This window comes from Geotrypetes seraphini, chromosome 4, assembly GCF_902459505.1.
Source record: "Geotrypetes seraphini chromosome 4, aGeoSer1.1, whole genome shotgun sequence".
NCBI lineage: Eukaryota > Metazoa > Chordata > Amphibia > Gymnophiona > Dermophiidae > Geotrypetes > Geotrypetes seraphini.
This window is the reverse complement of record NC_047087.1, coordinates 37,428,472-37,444,868: the sequence shown is the minus strand read 5'-3', so window position 1 is coordinate 37,444,868 and position 16,397 is coordinate 37,428,472. Positions and strand designations below refer to the sequence as shown.

General features: G+C 42.3%; 1 protein-coding gene across 4 annotated transcripts in view; it reads left to right on the top strand.

Moving 5' to 3' along the window:
* The window catches only part of LSM14A (LSM14A mRNA processing body assembly factor), a 103,418-nt gene that overhangs the window by 64,289 nt on the left and 22,732 nt on the right, over positions 1-16,397 (top strand). For 2 of the 4 annotated variants that reach the window (XM_033941808.1, XM_033941805.1), the window contains exons 6-7: positions 8,064-8,141; positions 12,500-12,592. In XM_033941808.1, the coding sequence (XP_033797699.1) occupies positions 8,064-8,141; positions 12,500-12,592 (171 nt within the window). The remainder of the gene's footprint in view (positions 1-8,063; positions 8,142-12,499; positions 12,593-16,397) is intronic. The other 2 variants (XM_033941807.1, XM_033941806.1) reach the window with 1 other exon arrangement.

Here is a 16,397-nt window from a genome sequence, read left to right as displayed (position 1 = left end):
GCTAAACTGATCATTGAAGTACTACAGAGGCAGAGTGAAAAATCCAGAGTGGATTCCTTCTGCAGAGTATGCAAGTATGGGGAAATAACTCTTATTGTTTAGAATGTTTCACCTATCTACTGGAAAAAAGCTTTCCAGGGTAAATACATAATCTCTCTTTCTAAGCTCTAAAATCCTAGTTCAGAGGCTTCAACTCATAATTCATTGTCTTAACACCTCTCATCCACTCAAGAGTGAAAGAGTAGCCTAATGGTTAGTGCAATGGGCTGAAACCCTGGGGAACTGGATTTGATTTCCTCTGCAGTTTTATGTGACTCCCGGCAAGTCATTTAATCCTCCATTGTCTCAAGTGCAAAACTTAGATTGTGAGCCTGCTAGGGACAGAGAGTACTTGCATATGCAAACCATTTTCTAGTGCAATAGATGTGTCATTCTAGATCAGGGTGTCAAACTCAATCACATAAGAGGCTAAAATCCTAAACCATAGGCTGTCGTGGGCCAAATTTTTTTTATTAAGATACTTAGGGGTCCACTAAATGAGCACCTTAATAAAATCACCCCTTAGTCATAGTAGAAGTATAGGGTTACAACCTCTCCTGACATAAGAACATAACAGCTGCCATACTGGGACAGACCGAAGGTCCATCAAGCCCAGTATCCTCCTTCCAATAGTGGACAACCCAAGTCCCCAAATGTACACTTAGCACTTCATCCTTCTCTGGACTTTGATAATGCTTCTCAATGATATCACTTTGAGGCAATAGTCAACTTGGCTGATGCCTTCCGGCGGGCAAGTCTCGCAGCCGCCATGCTGTGCTCCCGACACTCTACTGCCGCTCGTGGTTGCCTGCACTCTCCCGGCTGCTGTTGCCATTTGGGTCCGCATTGTACTCCCAGCTGCCTCGTCCCTGCAGCGGGCCATCTTAATTGCAAATGTTAAATTGTCTGGCATGCCAGATTTGGCCCAAGGGCCAGGGTTTGACACGTCTGTTCTAGATGGATGGGTAATATACCCACACTCACGAGCCATGTATAAGGAATCTACTCCAGTTTATGAATCCCTCCTCCTCTACCAGAGGGCTCTGATGCTCCCTTCAGTTTTTCCTTTTGCATGAGAGCCAGAAGGAGTCTTTCTAATATTCTCTCTCAGGGTGGGGGGGTGTTGGCAGCATTTGTTGCTCAGAACTCAGATTAAGGTCTGCAGCTGATAGGCCAATGCCTCTGTGGTATCTGTTAGCTAGCCTGCAGAAACTTTAATGGAGCTTGAGGGTCCAGTCCCTTAATAGCTTTGCTCATCTTCTGGCTTGCAGGGGTGAGCATAGGCTATCAAGCATAGAGGGCTCAGTGGAGCTCTGTATTTTGCCAGTTGCATTTCGCCGCCTCCCTTTTTTGTGTGTGTGGGTCATTGGGGGTTAGAAGCTCAGTCAGACTGCAGTCCGACTGGCAGCCTGAAGATTCACCATTGGAGGAGTGGTCTGCTTGAGGCAGTGATTTCTTTTCCCAGATCCAGTTACTTTAGGAATTGAGGCAGCCTACAGCACATATCCAGCACAGGTAACAGTGAGTAAGGCTATTAGACTATGGAAGATCGGGAGGGGGGGGGGGGAGGAGATCTTTAAAATACCTTTTTTCAGGTTTCTGTCCCTTCCCTTAAAATTCCCCACCTCCAGAATCGCAAAACTGCTGTTTTTTTTTGTTTTAGTTGAGGTGTTTTGAAGCCATTTTTTGGTGCCAAAATGCTGTCGCTATGGCCCTCTTAGATTTCCCAATTTTTACTTTTTTTTTTAAGTTCTCCAGAACCTTTAGATCGCCTAGTTTTGTCTCAAAACTGGCAGGGATGGAGTCCTCAGGCTCCATTACCCCTAATTCATGCCAGGTTTGCGCTGGATGGGTGCTCAAAGAGCACCCTACGCCACGTGCTGCACAGCACATGAAGTGGGGCAGGAGCGGCTAGCTTAGCCTCCCCTTTGCTCTCTAGAGCTGAAGAACAGTCGAGGGTTTATTGGTTGTAGTTGATCCCTTGCTAAGCCCCAGAATGGCGGTCATCTTAAGCGCAGGAGTGTGGATGCTGTGGAGTTTGAGACTTAGCTAGTCAGAGACTTAACGTTCTAATACACCATTTTCTCCGGAATTTGTCAATCTTATGAGGAGAGCTTATCAGGATGGATGAGATCCCCAGGGGAAGTCTGGCAGCGCATCAGGAGGTGCACAAGGGGCCTTGGATTCCCAGGGCGTCTACCTATCAGAGGCTGGCCAGGATCCAATGGGTCTTTCCAAGGGTCTATCTCTATATCTTTACTGTCACAGAGCAAGCCCTCCCTGTTAGGAGATGTAGGGTTACAGGCAAGTGTGAGTGCTTAAGATACAGTGGTGGCCCTTGATCAAGAGGATGACCCCAATGGTCCTTCGGATGTTCAGACTCTCAGCTCTGCTAGAGCTTATTGCTGAACCTTTGCGGTTAAACTTGGACTCCCAGCAGGTCCCTTCTGCTCTATAATGAGCAGAGTCGGAGCCCAATCTTCTTCATTTTCCTGGCATCCTGATTTTAGCATTGCATTGGGATGCTTCTGAAGGGCTCCTTAAAGTAGCCAAGACAATGGCTCTGCTGTATCCAATGGCACAGGAGTGTCGTCGGATGTTTGCTCAGCCCAAGGTAGTTTCCTTGGTAGTGCAGGTAACCAAATGCATATCCCTACCAAGTGAGGGAGACATGGTATTAAAAGATATGCAGGATCACAGAATGGATATGATTCTTAAATGACAATTCAAAGCACTAGCCTTGGAAATCAAAGCAGCTGCAGCAGCTTCCTTTGTGACACATGCCTGTTACACCAGGTTGTGGGGGCTTGAGCTGCCGGAGGACAAACCTTTGCCCCAGTTCTTATGAGCAAGAGTATATTATGTAGCTGATGCTCTCTACGACTCAAGATCAAGAACAAAGTTTCAGCTGCTTCGATCTCAGCCTACAGAATGCTCTGGGTCGGGCAATGGCGAGAGATTCCACCTCCAAGACTACCCTCAGCAGTCTTCTTTCAAGGGACAAATGTTCAGAAGGGACTGGATGATCTCTTGACCAGCGTGGCAGATTGTTGACCAAAAACTGTACCTGAGCGCAGACTGTGAAACCTCTTGAGGTTCTGGGCAGTCTAATTTTTGTGGCTCCAGGTGTTTTCAGAAGTACTCAGGGGGGATCCTCCTCTCAAGATCCTTCCAGACAGAGATTATCAGGGTCTAGGCGGAGCCAAGCCTCCGGTTCTCATTCTGCTTCAACCTCCAAGAAAGCACAATGCCAGATCTGGAGGAGTTCCCCTGAAGATAGGGGGACAGCTCTAAGTATGCAGAGGCCTGTGTTAAAATCTCATTAGACCATTGGGTGCTGGAGATCATTAACAGCGGTTGCAAGATTTAATTTCTCCAGCCCTGAACAGACTGGTTTGAGGACACCCTGGCAGGGCACCAGAGAATGCAAGCAAGGTTGTGGCTACAATTCAGAGGTTGTTAGATATTCAGGCCATAGAAACTGTGCTGCCTGAAGATTTGAGCTCAGGCAGATACTTGGAAGACATTCAGAGTCTTACACATCAGTGCAGCACTGAAAGTTCCACATTTTCATATGGAAACATACAATTAGTCATAGCGATGATGGTGACAAGGGAATTTCTGGCACCTCTGGATATGACAGAGGGCTACCTGCATATTCCCATATTTCTGGAACACACAAAGTTCCTGAGATTTTATGTCCTGGAGAACCATTACCAGTTCTCAACTCTTCCCTTTGAACTGGCAACAGCACTTTGCACATTCACCAAGGTGATGGTGGTAGCCACCCATCTGCACAGTACAGGCTTTCAGGTTCATCCATATCTGGATGACTGACTGATTAGAGGAAGGAGAACCAAGCAGTGACTCATATGGTCCGGATCCTGCAGAGTCTAGGTTGGATAGTGAATTTTGAAAGAGCCAACTGGTTCCGTCCCAATCCCTGGAATACCTGGAAGGCTTCTTCAACATGGCAGAAGGTCGTGTCTATCTTCCAGAGGCATGCAAACAAAAGCTTTGCACCCAGATAATGAGCTTGTTGGCAAAACCAGCACTGTCTGCATTGCACGACCTCCAAATTCTAGGCTCCATGGCAGCCATGTGGATGAAGGCTTGTATGCATTCTATCCAGAGTGCATTGCTATCATGGTGATCACCTCAGTCTGACTCTGCAGATGCCTCTGCCGTAGACTCTGGAAACCTGGATCAGTTTGGACTGGAGGCTCCTCCCATAGGCATTAAGTAGCATGCCCCTCAAAATCGCTTTGTGGATAATTGTGACAATAGATGCCAGCCTGTTCGGCTGGAGGGCTCACTGCAACAGACATCTGATCCAGGGGTGTTGGTTGGTTTCCCAAATGAAGTGGTTGATCAACAGATTGGAACTTTGAACCATTTGATTGGAGTTGCAGAGGCTGGAGAAGAGTCTGGAGAGACAAGTGGTAGAGTCTTCTCGGACAATGCTACTGTAGTAGTATATGTCTGTTGCCAAGGAGGCACCAAGGGTGCACAGCTGAATCTGGAGGCCTGCTTACTCTTAGGTGAGCTGCGTTTTCATCTTCAGGCTCTTTCAGTGGTGCATGTAGTGGGAGTGGACAATGTCCAAGCCGATTTTTCTCATCAGACACTGAATTCGAGAGAATGGATGCTGTCCCAACTGCCTTCCAATTCATTGTTCGTCGCTGGGGTCACCCAATGTTCGATCTGATGGCAACAGCAAGAAACAAGAAAGCAGACCAGTTCTTCAGTCAGAGATCCGAGCCTGGAAGCACAGGTCTGGTTGCTCTGGTCCAACAGTGGCCAAAGAATAAGCTTTTGTGCATGTTTCCTCTGTGGCCCATGATAGACCAGATACACAAAATTGTAAGCCATTGGAGAAAAGTCATTCTCGTAGCCATGCAGACTGTGGTATGCAGATCTAATGTGTCTTCAGAGGGATGTAAGTCTCGGGCTGTGAATTCAGCCAGACCTTTTTCACAGGGGCCAGTGGTCATAGAAGATACGGATAGCTTTGCGTTTACGGCATGTGAGTACACAGCGTTCTACTCTGCTCAGAACCAAAAGCCAACGACGGTCTCTGCTTACCCAAGGCTTGGGAAACATTTCATTTCTGGTGCATTAAAGAGAAAGAGGAGCCATTCTCTGCCCCAATCTCTGTAGAGTGGGCTTTCCTCCAGGCTAGCCTTGACAAGGGTCTTGCAGTGTGCGAGTCAAAGTGGCAGGACTCTCTTGTGTCAGGGCTCGAGTACATAAGGATTCATTAACATCTCATCTGGACAAAGCTAGATACCTAAAGGGAGTGCTGTGGCTCAAGCCCCTGGTAAAACATCTGTTTCCATTATGAAACCTTAACGTGGTTTTGCAAGGCCTCAGTCAGGCCCCATTCAGGCTACTGAAGGAAGTATTATTGATGGGTTTTTCTCATGGCTATTACCTCAGCTAGAAGCATCTCGAAGCTACAGGCTTGCTCTTGCAGAGAGCTTTTACTCAAGATCAGAGGCCGGAGTTTCTTTGCACACTGTTCCCATCTTTTTTGCTGAAGGTTCTTTTGGCTTTCCATGTCAACCAAGAGGTCAGATTGCTGGCATTCCAGTCTACAGGTTCTAAGAAGGACCAGACTCTGGAAAAACTTGGATGTGAGGAGAGTGCTTCTACAATACCTTGAGGTTATCAACAAGCTCAGGCTGTGTGACCATCTGTTTGTGCTTACTAGTCAGACTCAATGTGGCACACCGGCTTCCAAAACCACGATTTCCAGATGGATCCAAGGAGCCATTCCATCAATGTATTGCCTGTGGAAGAGTCACCAGTCCCCATGAAGGCACATTTGAATAGAAGCATGGCTGCTTTGTTGTTGGAAGCTTGGGTAGTCTCCCCCCAAGTAGATTTGTAGAGCAGTGACTTGGTCCACTCTACATACATTTTCCAAGTTTTACAGAGTGGGTGTAACAGCAAGGAAGGACACTGCCTTTAGATCCTCAGAGTTATGAGCCAGCACAGTGGTCCCATCCTAGATTTGTGGGACTGCTTTTGTATATCCCATCCATCCAGAATGATACACCTATTGCAGTAAGAAAAGAGATTAGGTTCTTACCTTGCTAATATCTTTTCTAGTTAGATAGGTGTGTCATTCTGGAACCCATCCCTGTCAGTTATCTCCTGTGCCTGCCTACTGTTTCAATCAGAAATTTCAAGTCCAAACTGAAATTTGGATGTCAGGGACCTTAATGGTATAAAGAATAATATATTGCTATAACACATTGGGAGCTATAATACGCTTGAGCTCCATAAATATTTGTTTGGCATGCTTGTTTTGATTGTTCAGTGTTTAACATGTTATAATTTCAGAACAGAGTTGTAGTTCAGGGAGTTTCCCCATACCCCCTCTGCATATGATTCAATATAGGGCCTTGGTACAAACTGAAGGTAGTTGCAGAGTCGTGTAGTGAAGGAAGAGGGATTCAAAAGCTGGAGTGGATTCCTTTTGCATGGCTTGCGAGCATGGGGATATTACCCATACGTCCTAAATCATGGATCTCAAAGTCCCTCCTTGAGGGCCGCAATCCAGTCGGGTTTTTAGGATTTCCCCAATGAATATGAATTGAAAGCAGTGCATGCACATAGATCTCATACATATTCATTGTTGAAATCCTGAAAACCCGACTGGATTGCGGCCCTCAAGGAGGGACTTTGAGACCCTTGTCCTAAATGATACACCTATCTACTAGAAAAGATATTAGCAAGGTAAGAACCTAATCTCTTTTTGGTTGTATCGCAGGAAGGAAATCAAATCTGACCCTTTACTCTCTACCATAACACTACAGCAGTGTTTCGCAAACTTTGTTGAGCTGTGGCACATTAGATGTAGTGGTTGCGGCTCGAAGCATCTGGAAGTGTGCTGATGTCGACGAGGTGACATTATGCGCATGCATGACGTCATCACGTCAAATGCCTGCATATGCACGAAGGCCCTACATATGGGCCCTGAGCCACCAGTGGGTGGAAGACGCACGGAAAGGAGAGGCACTGGCACCAGTTATTTGCCTACAGGATGTGCCTCTCACCATGAGAGGCACGTCCTGTAGGCAGTCAGCCGGCGCCTCTCCTTCCCAGCATCTTGAGGCATAGTTTGCGATACACTGCAATACAGGATAAGAGCTGGTATTTACTCAGTCGGTAGTTGAGATCCAGCTAGGGTACATTTTGTTGATAGTGTCTTGTATGGTGCTTAAACATTTAGTCAGTGGTCTTTATTTGCCTTCATTTTTCTATCTATTCTGCCCAACCATGCCATCCACTATATCCCTTCTTCCTTAGAGATCCAACATATTTGTTCCAAGCTGTCTTGAATTAGATATACTCTTCATCTCCATCACTCCACCTGGAGACGGTTCCGAGCAGTCACCACCTTTTCTGTGTAAACCCAGTTCTTGACTATGGAGTAGGAAGGGCACTTATTCCTTAATGTAACTGACATATCATTGTAAGTTTGTTTGGCAGTGTTTCCTTGTAGAAAAGATATTTCATCACTGTTTGGCACTCTTTTATAGTGAAATTTGTTTTGCAACATTTTCACTTCAGACCAAAAAAAAAAATAATAATAATCAGGTTACAATTATGAAATTTAGGTCATACACATACGAAGCAATAAACTTTGATGTGATGAAAGTATTAGTCTAAAAGTAGGCAAAATAGAAAAGGCCATTTACTTATAAGCACTTTTTCACTTTGTCACTTTTTCAGGGCCAGCAGAATGCAGAAAGTATGTAGGAAGGGCACTACATACCTTGCTTATAACTGCACCAGGCTTGCATTGCTGTGTCCTGCCTCTTCTCATGGAAGGAGATCAAAGGGGGCAGGACGTAGCAGCATTTGAGTATAGGACTGCGGAAAAAGGCCTCACATTAGCACCGAGATAGGGTGGCAGGCCCTAGAGGCCCTCAGCCTGTAGATTCAGGAAGGCATTGGTAACCCTAGTTCCAGGCCTATATTTTTGTACAACATAACTTGTCTCTTTTTTCCAGGCGATATACACAGAATGTCAAGATCAGAAGCAGAGCAAGCTAAAAATGAAAACAAAGATTCAAGTAAGAGGCAAACAGGTAAAGGAAGCTTTTTCTTTTATTTCCCTGTTAGTAGATAATTGGTTGTTCATGGACGTCTGTACTTAATGTATTTGCTTATTCTAGTGCAAAAGGCATACAAGTCCTGAGCCAGTGGGTTATTCATCTTCTAGTTGTGAAGAAGGCATCTACATTTTTTTTTCTTTCTTGGCTTTGCCTCCTGCATCACAGGGCTGTGCTGTAGCCCTCCCCCCCCCCCCCCCCCCCCCCAGTTTCTCCTTCTACACACGAGTTGGAATGTGTCTTTCTGATCTGCTCCAATTCTAGTTTATTATTTTCAGGTTTTTATCTGGATTTTGAGGCTTCTCGGTGCTCCAGAGGTCCCCATTGTTACCTGGCCAGCTCTGCCTGGAAGAAAACACAGACTCTGGATCAGAAGTCTATCGTTGAGAGGGCAACCCTTTTACCTGGGTTCCTTGGGCTTTTTCTCAGGGTCTGATTGACAGATTGAAGACAGAAGCATTTGGATTTTGTTAACATGCTTGTCTGAGGGAGGATTCTTCTCCATATCCCAGCTATTGTTTTCACCATTCTCTGTTTTAAAAGCATTTCCATTAATTTGCTTACCACAGAAGTCAGACTTACTGACTTCCCTATTTCCTCCTTACTTCCACTATTGTGTAGAGGGACCACATCCACCCTTCTCCAGTCCTCTGGTACCACTTCTGACTCTAGAGAAGCATTGAAAAGGTCGGTCAGTGGAGCAGCCAAAACTTCCTAAGTTCCTTCATAACTATTCAAGACTTGTGAGGATAGGGCCAAATTTTTTCCCCCACTTCATTCTCTAATCAGAGCTTCATCCAATGCTGAAAGCAATTGTGCCAGTTTCCTTACTGCTATAGGACCTAGGTTGGATCATTTCAGATGAGCCACCTGAAGCTGACACAATCCCTAGGTTACTTGGGGATCCGTTTCAGTGGTAGGCTGTGGTTTTCTTCCAGAGCCTTGCAGATTGAAGCTAAGATGGAGATCCTGGCAAGGCAAGCTCCTACAGCTTGGTACTTATCTATAGGTGCTGGCATCAATAGTAGCAACTATAGAGATTCTTCCTTGGGCGAAACTTTGTCTCTGCCCTCTCTGACATGCTATTTTCCTGCTGGTCTGCACAGATGAATTCTCTCCATATGCTGATGACCTGGATGGTGTAGGCATGTCAAGTTTGAATTGGTTGCTCCAGCCAGAGTCAGTGTCCAAATGCTTGTCTTTATGCATGTTCTCTTCAATGATCCTGATGACAGATGCAAACTCCAAAGGAAATTCATGAATTTATGATGCAAACATTGAATGACACATGTCCATCATACTCCACAGTGAAGAAGTGGTGTGCATCCCATTCAGGGCAGATGGTTGCCCTCTCTGAGAGAATAGTCACAGACTGGAGCTGCAGGCCATCCATCTAGCACTGCAGTCATTGGAGAACACCCTAGGAGGCAAAGCGGTCAGTTTTTAGACATTGCCACAGCTAAATCATACGTCAGCAACCAGGTAAGCACCAAGAGTGCTCCGTTGAGACTGCAGGCCCAGTTGTCCACTTAGAGGCTCTATCAACAACACATTTGATGGGAATGGATGATGTGCAGGCAGACTATCACAGCCAGCAGCCCTGAGACTTGGGGGAGTAGTCTTTGGCCCAGAAGGCCTTTGACAGCATTGTGAGGCGTCCAGTGTTCGATCTGTTGGCATCATTAGCCAACAAGAAAGTCTTTAGATTATTCAGCTGAAGTTCAAACCGGGAAGCACCAGCATGGGTGCTCTAGTACAAACTTGTCCAGAGAGAGGGGTGTTGTACAGGTTTCCCCCATGATGGGTAGGATCATTTGAAGAATAGTGACTACCTAGGGTTGATAATTAGGGTTGCTCCAGATTGATCACATCAACTGTGGTATGTGGAGCTGGTTAGGCTACAGAGGGACAGGTGTCTCAAATTGCCATTTTGTCCAACTATTCTGTCACAGGGTCCAATTGCCCTGGGGGGTTTCGATTTGCTTAGACCTATGACATGGCACTTGTGCGTGTGGCCTTACTACAGAAGGCCTACTTAGAGGAGATCATAGCTACCCTCCTAAAGATTATGTGACCGACAGCTGTCACAGACTATGCTAAGGCTTAGAAAAAGTTTCAGCACTGGTGTGCTAAGCAGAATGTGGAACTCTTTTAGGCTTTGATATCCGTGGTCCTTGCATGTATTCTGGAGAGCTCGAGAAGGGCCTGACAGTTCTATCAATGTGCAGGTGGTAGGCTTCTCACATCTTTTGGCTTGAGTGGAGAATGTTCTTTGGCTTTCCATCCCAATGTAGCCAGGTTTTTGAAGGGAGCATTGCGACTGCATCCTGCTGTCTTGACAGCCGTGCCTGATGCGGAATCTTAATATTATGTTGCAGGACCTCAGTAAGGCTCCGTTCAAGCCCTTACAGGAGGAGCTGCTGATGGATCTTAAAGTTACAAGGGAGTGCTGAAAACTTCTCAGCCCAACCAACTTCCTAAATTCTGAGCATTATTTTACCACTGCAAATTAGTACCCACGTTACACTTTGTACAATACATTCACACTAGAATTGGCTTCACTTTTATTTCATTTGTCACACCGAGCACATCTACAGTACACACTCTTTTCCATTCATCATATTTATTCTTCAGGTAATACTCCCTCATTTCTCACTAGGACCCTTAAAGAAGATGTTTTAATCGAAACGCAGACCGTATTGGGTCCTCGTTTCTCCAGAACAAAGATGGAACACTTTTAAAACAATGTTTTATTGATTCAATTAAGTGCCTGCTCAAGTATATCTGCAGTTTTCGGGGATTTTTTGGTTTTAACAGTGGAATTCTTATTGAGATATAGCTTTTTGTTTGATACTATAACTATGTCAAAATATTTCCTTGGTTATTTAAACAAATGAAACATGGTGATCTACAACTTTTTATGATCCAGTCAATGGAACTAATATGGATTTTCATTTTTTGAAACTGGCGTATGTAAAAAGTCTCAAAAGTAGGTAAAAAAAAAAAATGGACGTGCTAAAACTGTTAAGTTTAGCCTTCTGTGGCTCCTGTAATAATGATGCTCTATACCTGTAAAATTTTGTCTATTTTATTGTGACATGACTTCTCAAATATATGATTTCAACTTATAAGCTAATCTCATTACTTTACAATTTCACTTTAAATTTTGTGTGTTTTCATAAAATGTCAAAAATGGGGTGTTTTCAACGAGCTTTTGCAAAAAGGAAATCTAGAAAGATGTTTGAATCAGCTTTATTAGAAATGGCATGCTTCAAACCCCTTGAGAAAGCTGATTTTGTTTTTCAGTGCCAGCAAACAATGCCTGAAAATAAGTATCAAAGGTCATAAAAGTTTCTATGATAATGGCATACATTAACATCCAAATATGGTTCAATTTGTACTTGTTATATGTCTGTTCTTTTGCATTTTTATAAGGAAAATATTTGTTGTATGTTGTAATTGTATGTGTTGGCCCATGGTAGCATTGCCATTACCAGTTCAAGAAATTTGAATCGGCGAGGTCACACCTGATAGCCGTGCAATAAGAATTATGGATGGGTCTCTTGTTTCAGGTTCCCAAGCCTGCAGTCTGTTTCTTCATTGAGGTTCCAAAGCCTTCAGTGGGTATCTCTGGTTACCAAGCCATTGATTGGGCAGCTTAACTTAGGTTCTCAAATCTAAAGTGGGTATCTTCTATTGGTTCCCAAGCCGAAGTTCTGACTGTCTTTATTCCTTCATTGCATTTTATTGAATTTACAGGCCACATTTGCCAAAATAGTTTCTGAAAGCTGATATCGCTCAGATGATGTAACCAATAGAGCAGAGAGCATGGAAATGAGTTGTTTCAGCACCCAGCAAATGTTTTGTCTTTCAGGCGCTAGTAAGGTCCTAACCTGAAAGTTGTACCGGTATCGTCCCTCTAAATTGGTCTCCCTGTGGCACACGCTGAAGGAGCGTGCTAAAGGAGCAGATAATGCTCCTTTGTGCACTCCTGAGGGCGCATATAAAATGCTAAACACATGTTTCTCCTACCAACTCTTCTAATTATATCTATTTCTCTAACATTCTTCTCCCTCCTGGGAATTTTAGTACAAACACACTCACATATTCTGACTATATGGGGACATCGCCCTCCCCCATTCACAAATTGCACTCCTAATACTCACAATTCATCAAATTTACAAACTATCCCTACAACAAACTCCCAAAATTTCTCTCAATACTATGTTACTAACACTCTCTCGCCTTCGGGCTTAACACAAGATTATTAAGAAAGAAACATCTCATTAAAGATATTATTTTACAACATAAACTTTCCCTTCTTTGTCTAACAGAAACATGGCTCTTGGATGGCGAAGAAGCATACCTTAAGCAGGCCTGCCCACCCGGATTCACATTCTTCTCTATTAATCGCAACGGAAAAAAAGGTGGGGGTCTAGCAATAATTTACCATCTTTCACATAACCTCCAACAGGGACAATCATCTGTTAATCATTCTTTTGAAATATTACAATTCAATCTGAAATCAAACTCGTCACTAAACTTTCTACTTACGTATCTTCCTCCCCCATCACAAAAGATACTTTAACCATCTTAGAATCCATCATTTTTACCACTGCACTTTGTGCAAATCCAGCCATACTAGGTGACTTCAACATACATTTTGATGACACCACGCATCCCTTTACATACGACCTAATATCAATCGAAGATCTAAATCTACCAACCCATTCTGCAGGTCAAATAATAGATATGATCTTTGCTCCTAAACCTTGTAGCGATCTGCTCTTATTTAATACTAACACCTTCCTTCCATGGACTGACCACTCACTGATAACTATCTCATTTAAGCCAGTACTCATCCAGAAAACCACAAAGACTAAAACTTACAATTATAGAGATTTAAGTAAAATTGAAGAAAGTCGTATACTAATTTAAGCTAAACATAGATCATTTAAATACTCTCAATAAATGAACAAAATAATTTATGGGAAATTACCACTAAAACACTACAAGAAGACATTGTCCCAATCCAACATATCACAACTAATGACAATGCTAAAGGAACTCTATGGTACACAGCAGAATTAAAACTACTTAAAAGATAACTTCAAGCAGCAGAGAGAAAATGGAGGCATGAAAAATCCTTACACTCGTTAAATGTATACAAAGAAAAAGCCAATTACTATAATCAATAATTTCTGCTAAAAAGAAATATTGCACTAAACAGATTAACAAGGCACAAAACATGCTATTCTTCAATCCCTTACTACAAACAATAAACAATACCCCATCACCTGTGATAGTCCTCAAACTCAAGAACTAGCTCTACTTCAATAATAAAATAGAACAATTACAAGCTAAGCTAGCTAATGGTACAACTTGTACGCCAACAGATCCCTCATCCGACATCCAAAATCTACCATTAAGTAAACTCTCCACGTTTACCATACCAACCACTTATGAAATCAAAAAAACAAATGCAAAACATGAACATAAAAGGATCATCACATGAGAGCATTCCCTCTGTACTTCTAAAATGATGCTTCACGATCTTTGGACCCTTTATCCAAAGTATGCTAAAAAAAAAAAACAGTCTTTAGAAAGGCACACTACAGACGCAGGGGAATCGTCAATAATCTATCCAAAAATCAAAGATTACAAATCTTCAACATTCAAATTCTCAAATTACCATCCAATATCCAACTTCCCTTTTTTGGCAAAACTCACTGAAAAAATAATGTTTAAACAGCTATACGATTTTGTAGAAAAAAACCAAATATACTTCACCAAAATCATACTGGGTTCAGAAAAAAACACTCCACAGAACACTTTCTTGATGGGTCTTACTAAATCGATTCTCAACTATTTAGACCAAAGGAAAACGGTTTTACTAATATCACTTAATCTCTTAGCTGCCTTCGACACCATTGACCATCAGCTTCTTCTCAGTAGGCGAGCTTCCATAGGCCTAACTGACACAGTTCTCGATTGATTTACCTCATTTTTCTCAAACAGAAAATCCAGTCATAATCTGACAATTTTCCTCAGACTACTTCAAACAAGACTGGCATACCTCAAGGGTCTATACTCTCACCTCTTCTCTTTAACATCTTTACATCTCCCCTTACAATCGCACATTTGATCGGGTTCACAGTATACACTTACACCGATGACATCCATCTACTACACCCGATTAACCGACCAACAGGACATTCTAGATATCAATACTAAACTGGAAAAGATTAACCAATGGCTTCTTAGTAATATGTTATTCTTAAACCCCTCAAAATCAAATGAGATGATCTTTTCCTGGAATAGCAATGAACATCTTATCTCCCCTATGTCTCAAATCCATTCCGATAAAATTATCTAATTCTGTTAAAGTCCTTGGTGTCATTTGGCATCATAATTGATAAACTGACCTTTCATTTACAAATTAGTTCAGTTGTCAAAAAATGCTTCTATAAATTAAGAATGATCAGATCAATTTCCAATCTTCTAGAGCCGCCATCCCTTAATATTCTTCTACACTCGTTAGTAATTTTGCAAATTAGACTATTGTAATTCATTATATCACGGAATCACTCAAAAAGAACTTCAAAGATTAAAAATTATCCACAACACCATTATCAAATTAATATATAAAGCAAAAAAATTTGATCATGTCACACCCCTTCTAATAAAATCACATTGGTTACCAATCACTCACAGAATTACCTATAAAATCTTATTGCTTGCATTCAAAACAAAAATCTCACATACACCTGGCTTTATTGATAGATTACTTGCCCCCTACTGTTCTTCAAGAACACTACGATCCAGCAATCAATTTCTCTTAAATGTTCCATCCTTACGACATCTAGTCTGACACCACCCGGAAATGATTTTTTTCCGTTACCGCTCCCACCCACTGGAATTCACTACCACTTTACTTACGCGAGGAGAAAAACTTAGATAAATGTAAAACAAACTTAAAAAGCATTTCTATTTAGAGATGCATATGACCTGTGATCCCCCTCTCCCTCAGACCACCAGCAACTCCACTGAATCTCTAATAAAGGAAGAGCATAGCCTCCCCTCCCTATTGTTATACCCATCTTCATCTTTCTTTACTATTACAATTGTAGTTCTACCTCCCTTTCCCATTTATTTTAGTATGTCATGTTTTTATAATTTTATTCACAAAGTAATGTATACCGCTTAGACAATTTTTTTAAGCGGTATATCAAATTTTAATAAACTTGAAACTTGTCAGTAAAATTAATTAGCAGGGCCATGTGAGTGCATAAACTTTATTGAGGTATTATTTTCTTTCATCAATACTTTAATAATGTTGCCAATCCACCAATTATTATCATAAATGCAAGCAATATAATCAGGGAGCAGTTGTGGTATTCTCAAGCTTGGCATTGTAGTGTCCTTATTGGAAGTTCTAGCCTTGAAGTAAGTAATATCATTTGACCCTTTGCTCATATGAAAGGTGTTTGAGTTGAGTGGTACAAATTGATGATGATCTCTAGTTCCAGCTATTTTGCTGCTTTCTTGCCATCTTAAAATTTCTTGTTTTCATCAATTTCTTCTATGTGAATAAATGTGTATTTAATTCAATATATGTTTTTGTAACAGAAATTGAATAGGTCTTTTGATGTCAATATTTGGTCATTCATAGTAACATAGTAAATGACAGCAGATAAAGATCTGAATGATCCATCCAGTCTGCCCATTATTCTCATTAAAAATATATGATTAAATTAATTTGTCTCTTTGATATTTCTGGGCCATAGACTAAAGTCCATCTGGTATTGTCCTAGGTTCCAGCTGCTGAAGTTGCCATCTAAGCTCACTCCATCCATCCCATTGTTTGCAGGATATCTACTGTAAAGTCTGGCCAGTAACATCCTCATGTTTGAAGTTAGTGGAGTTCCCATTGATGCCTTTCCTAGCCCACCTTATACCAAATCACCATATATGACACAAACCATACAAGTCTGTCCAATACCGGCCTTAGTTCTTTAATTTATTCCATTTCTTTTCTACTTAAAGATCCTCTGTGTTTATCCCAGCTTTTTTAAATTCCATCACTATTTTCCTCTCCACCACCTCCCTTGGGAGGATATGCTAGGCATCCACTACCCTCTCCATGAAAAATAATTTCCTAACATTACTCCTAAGTCTTCCTCCCCACAATCTCAAGTTATGCCCTCTGGTTTTTCCATTTTCCCTTTTCTG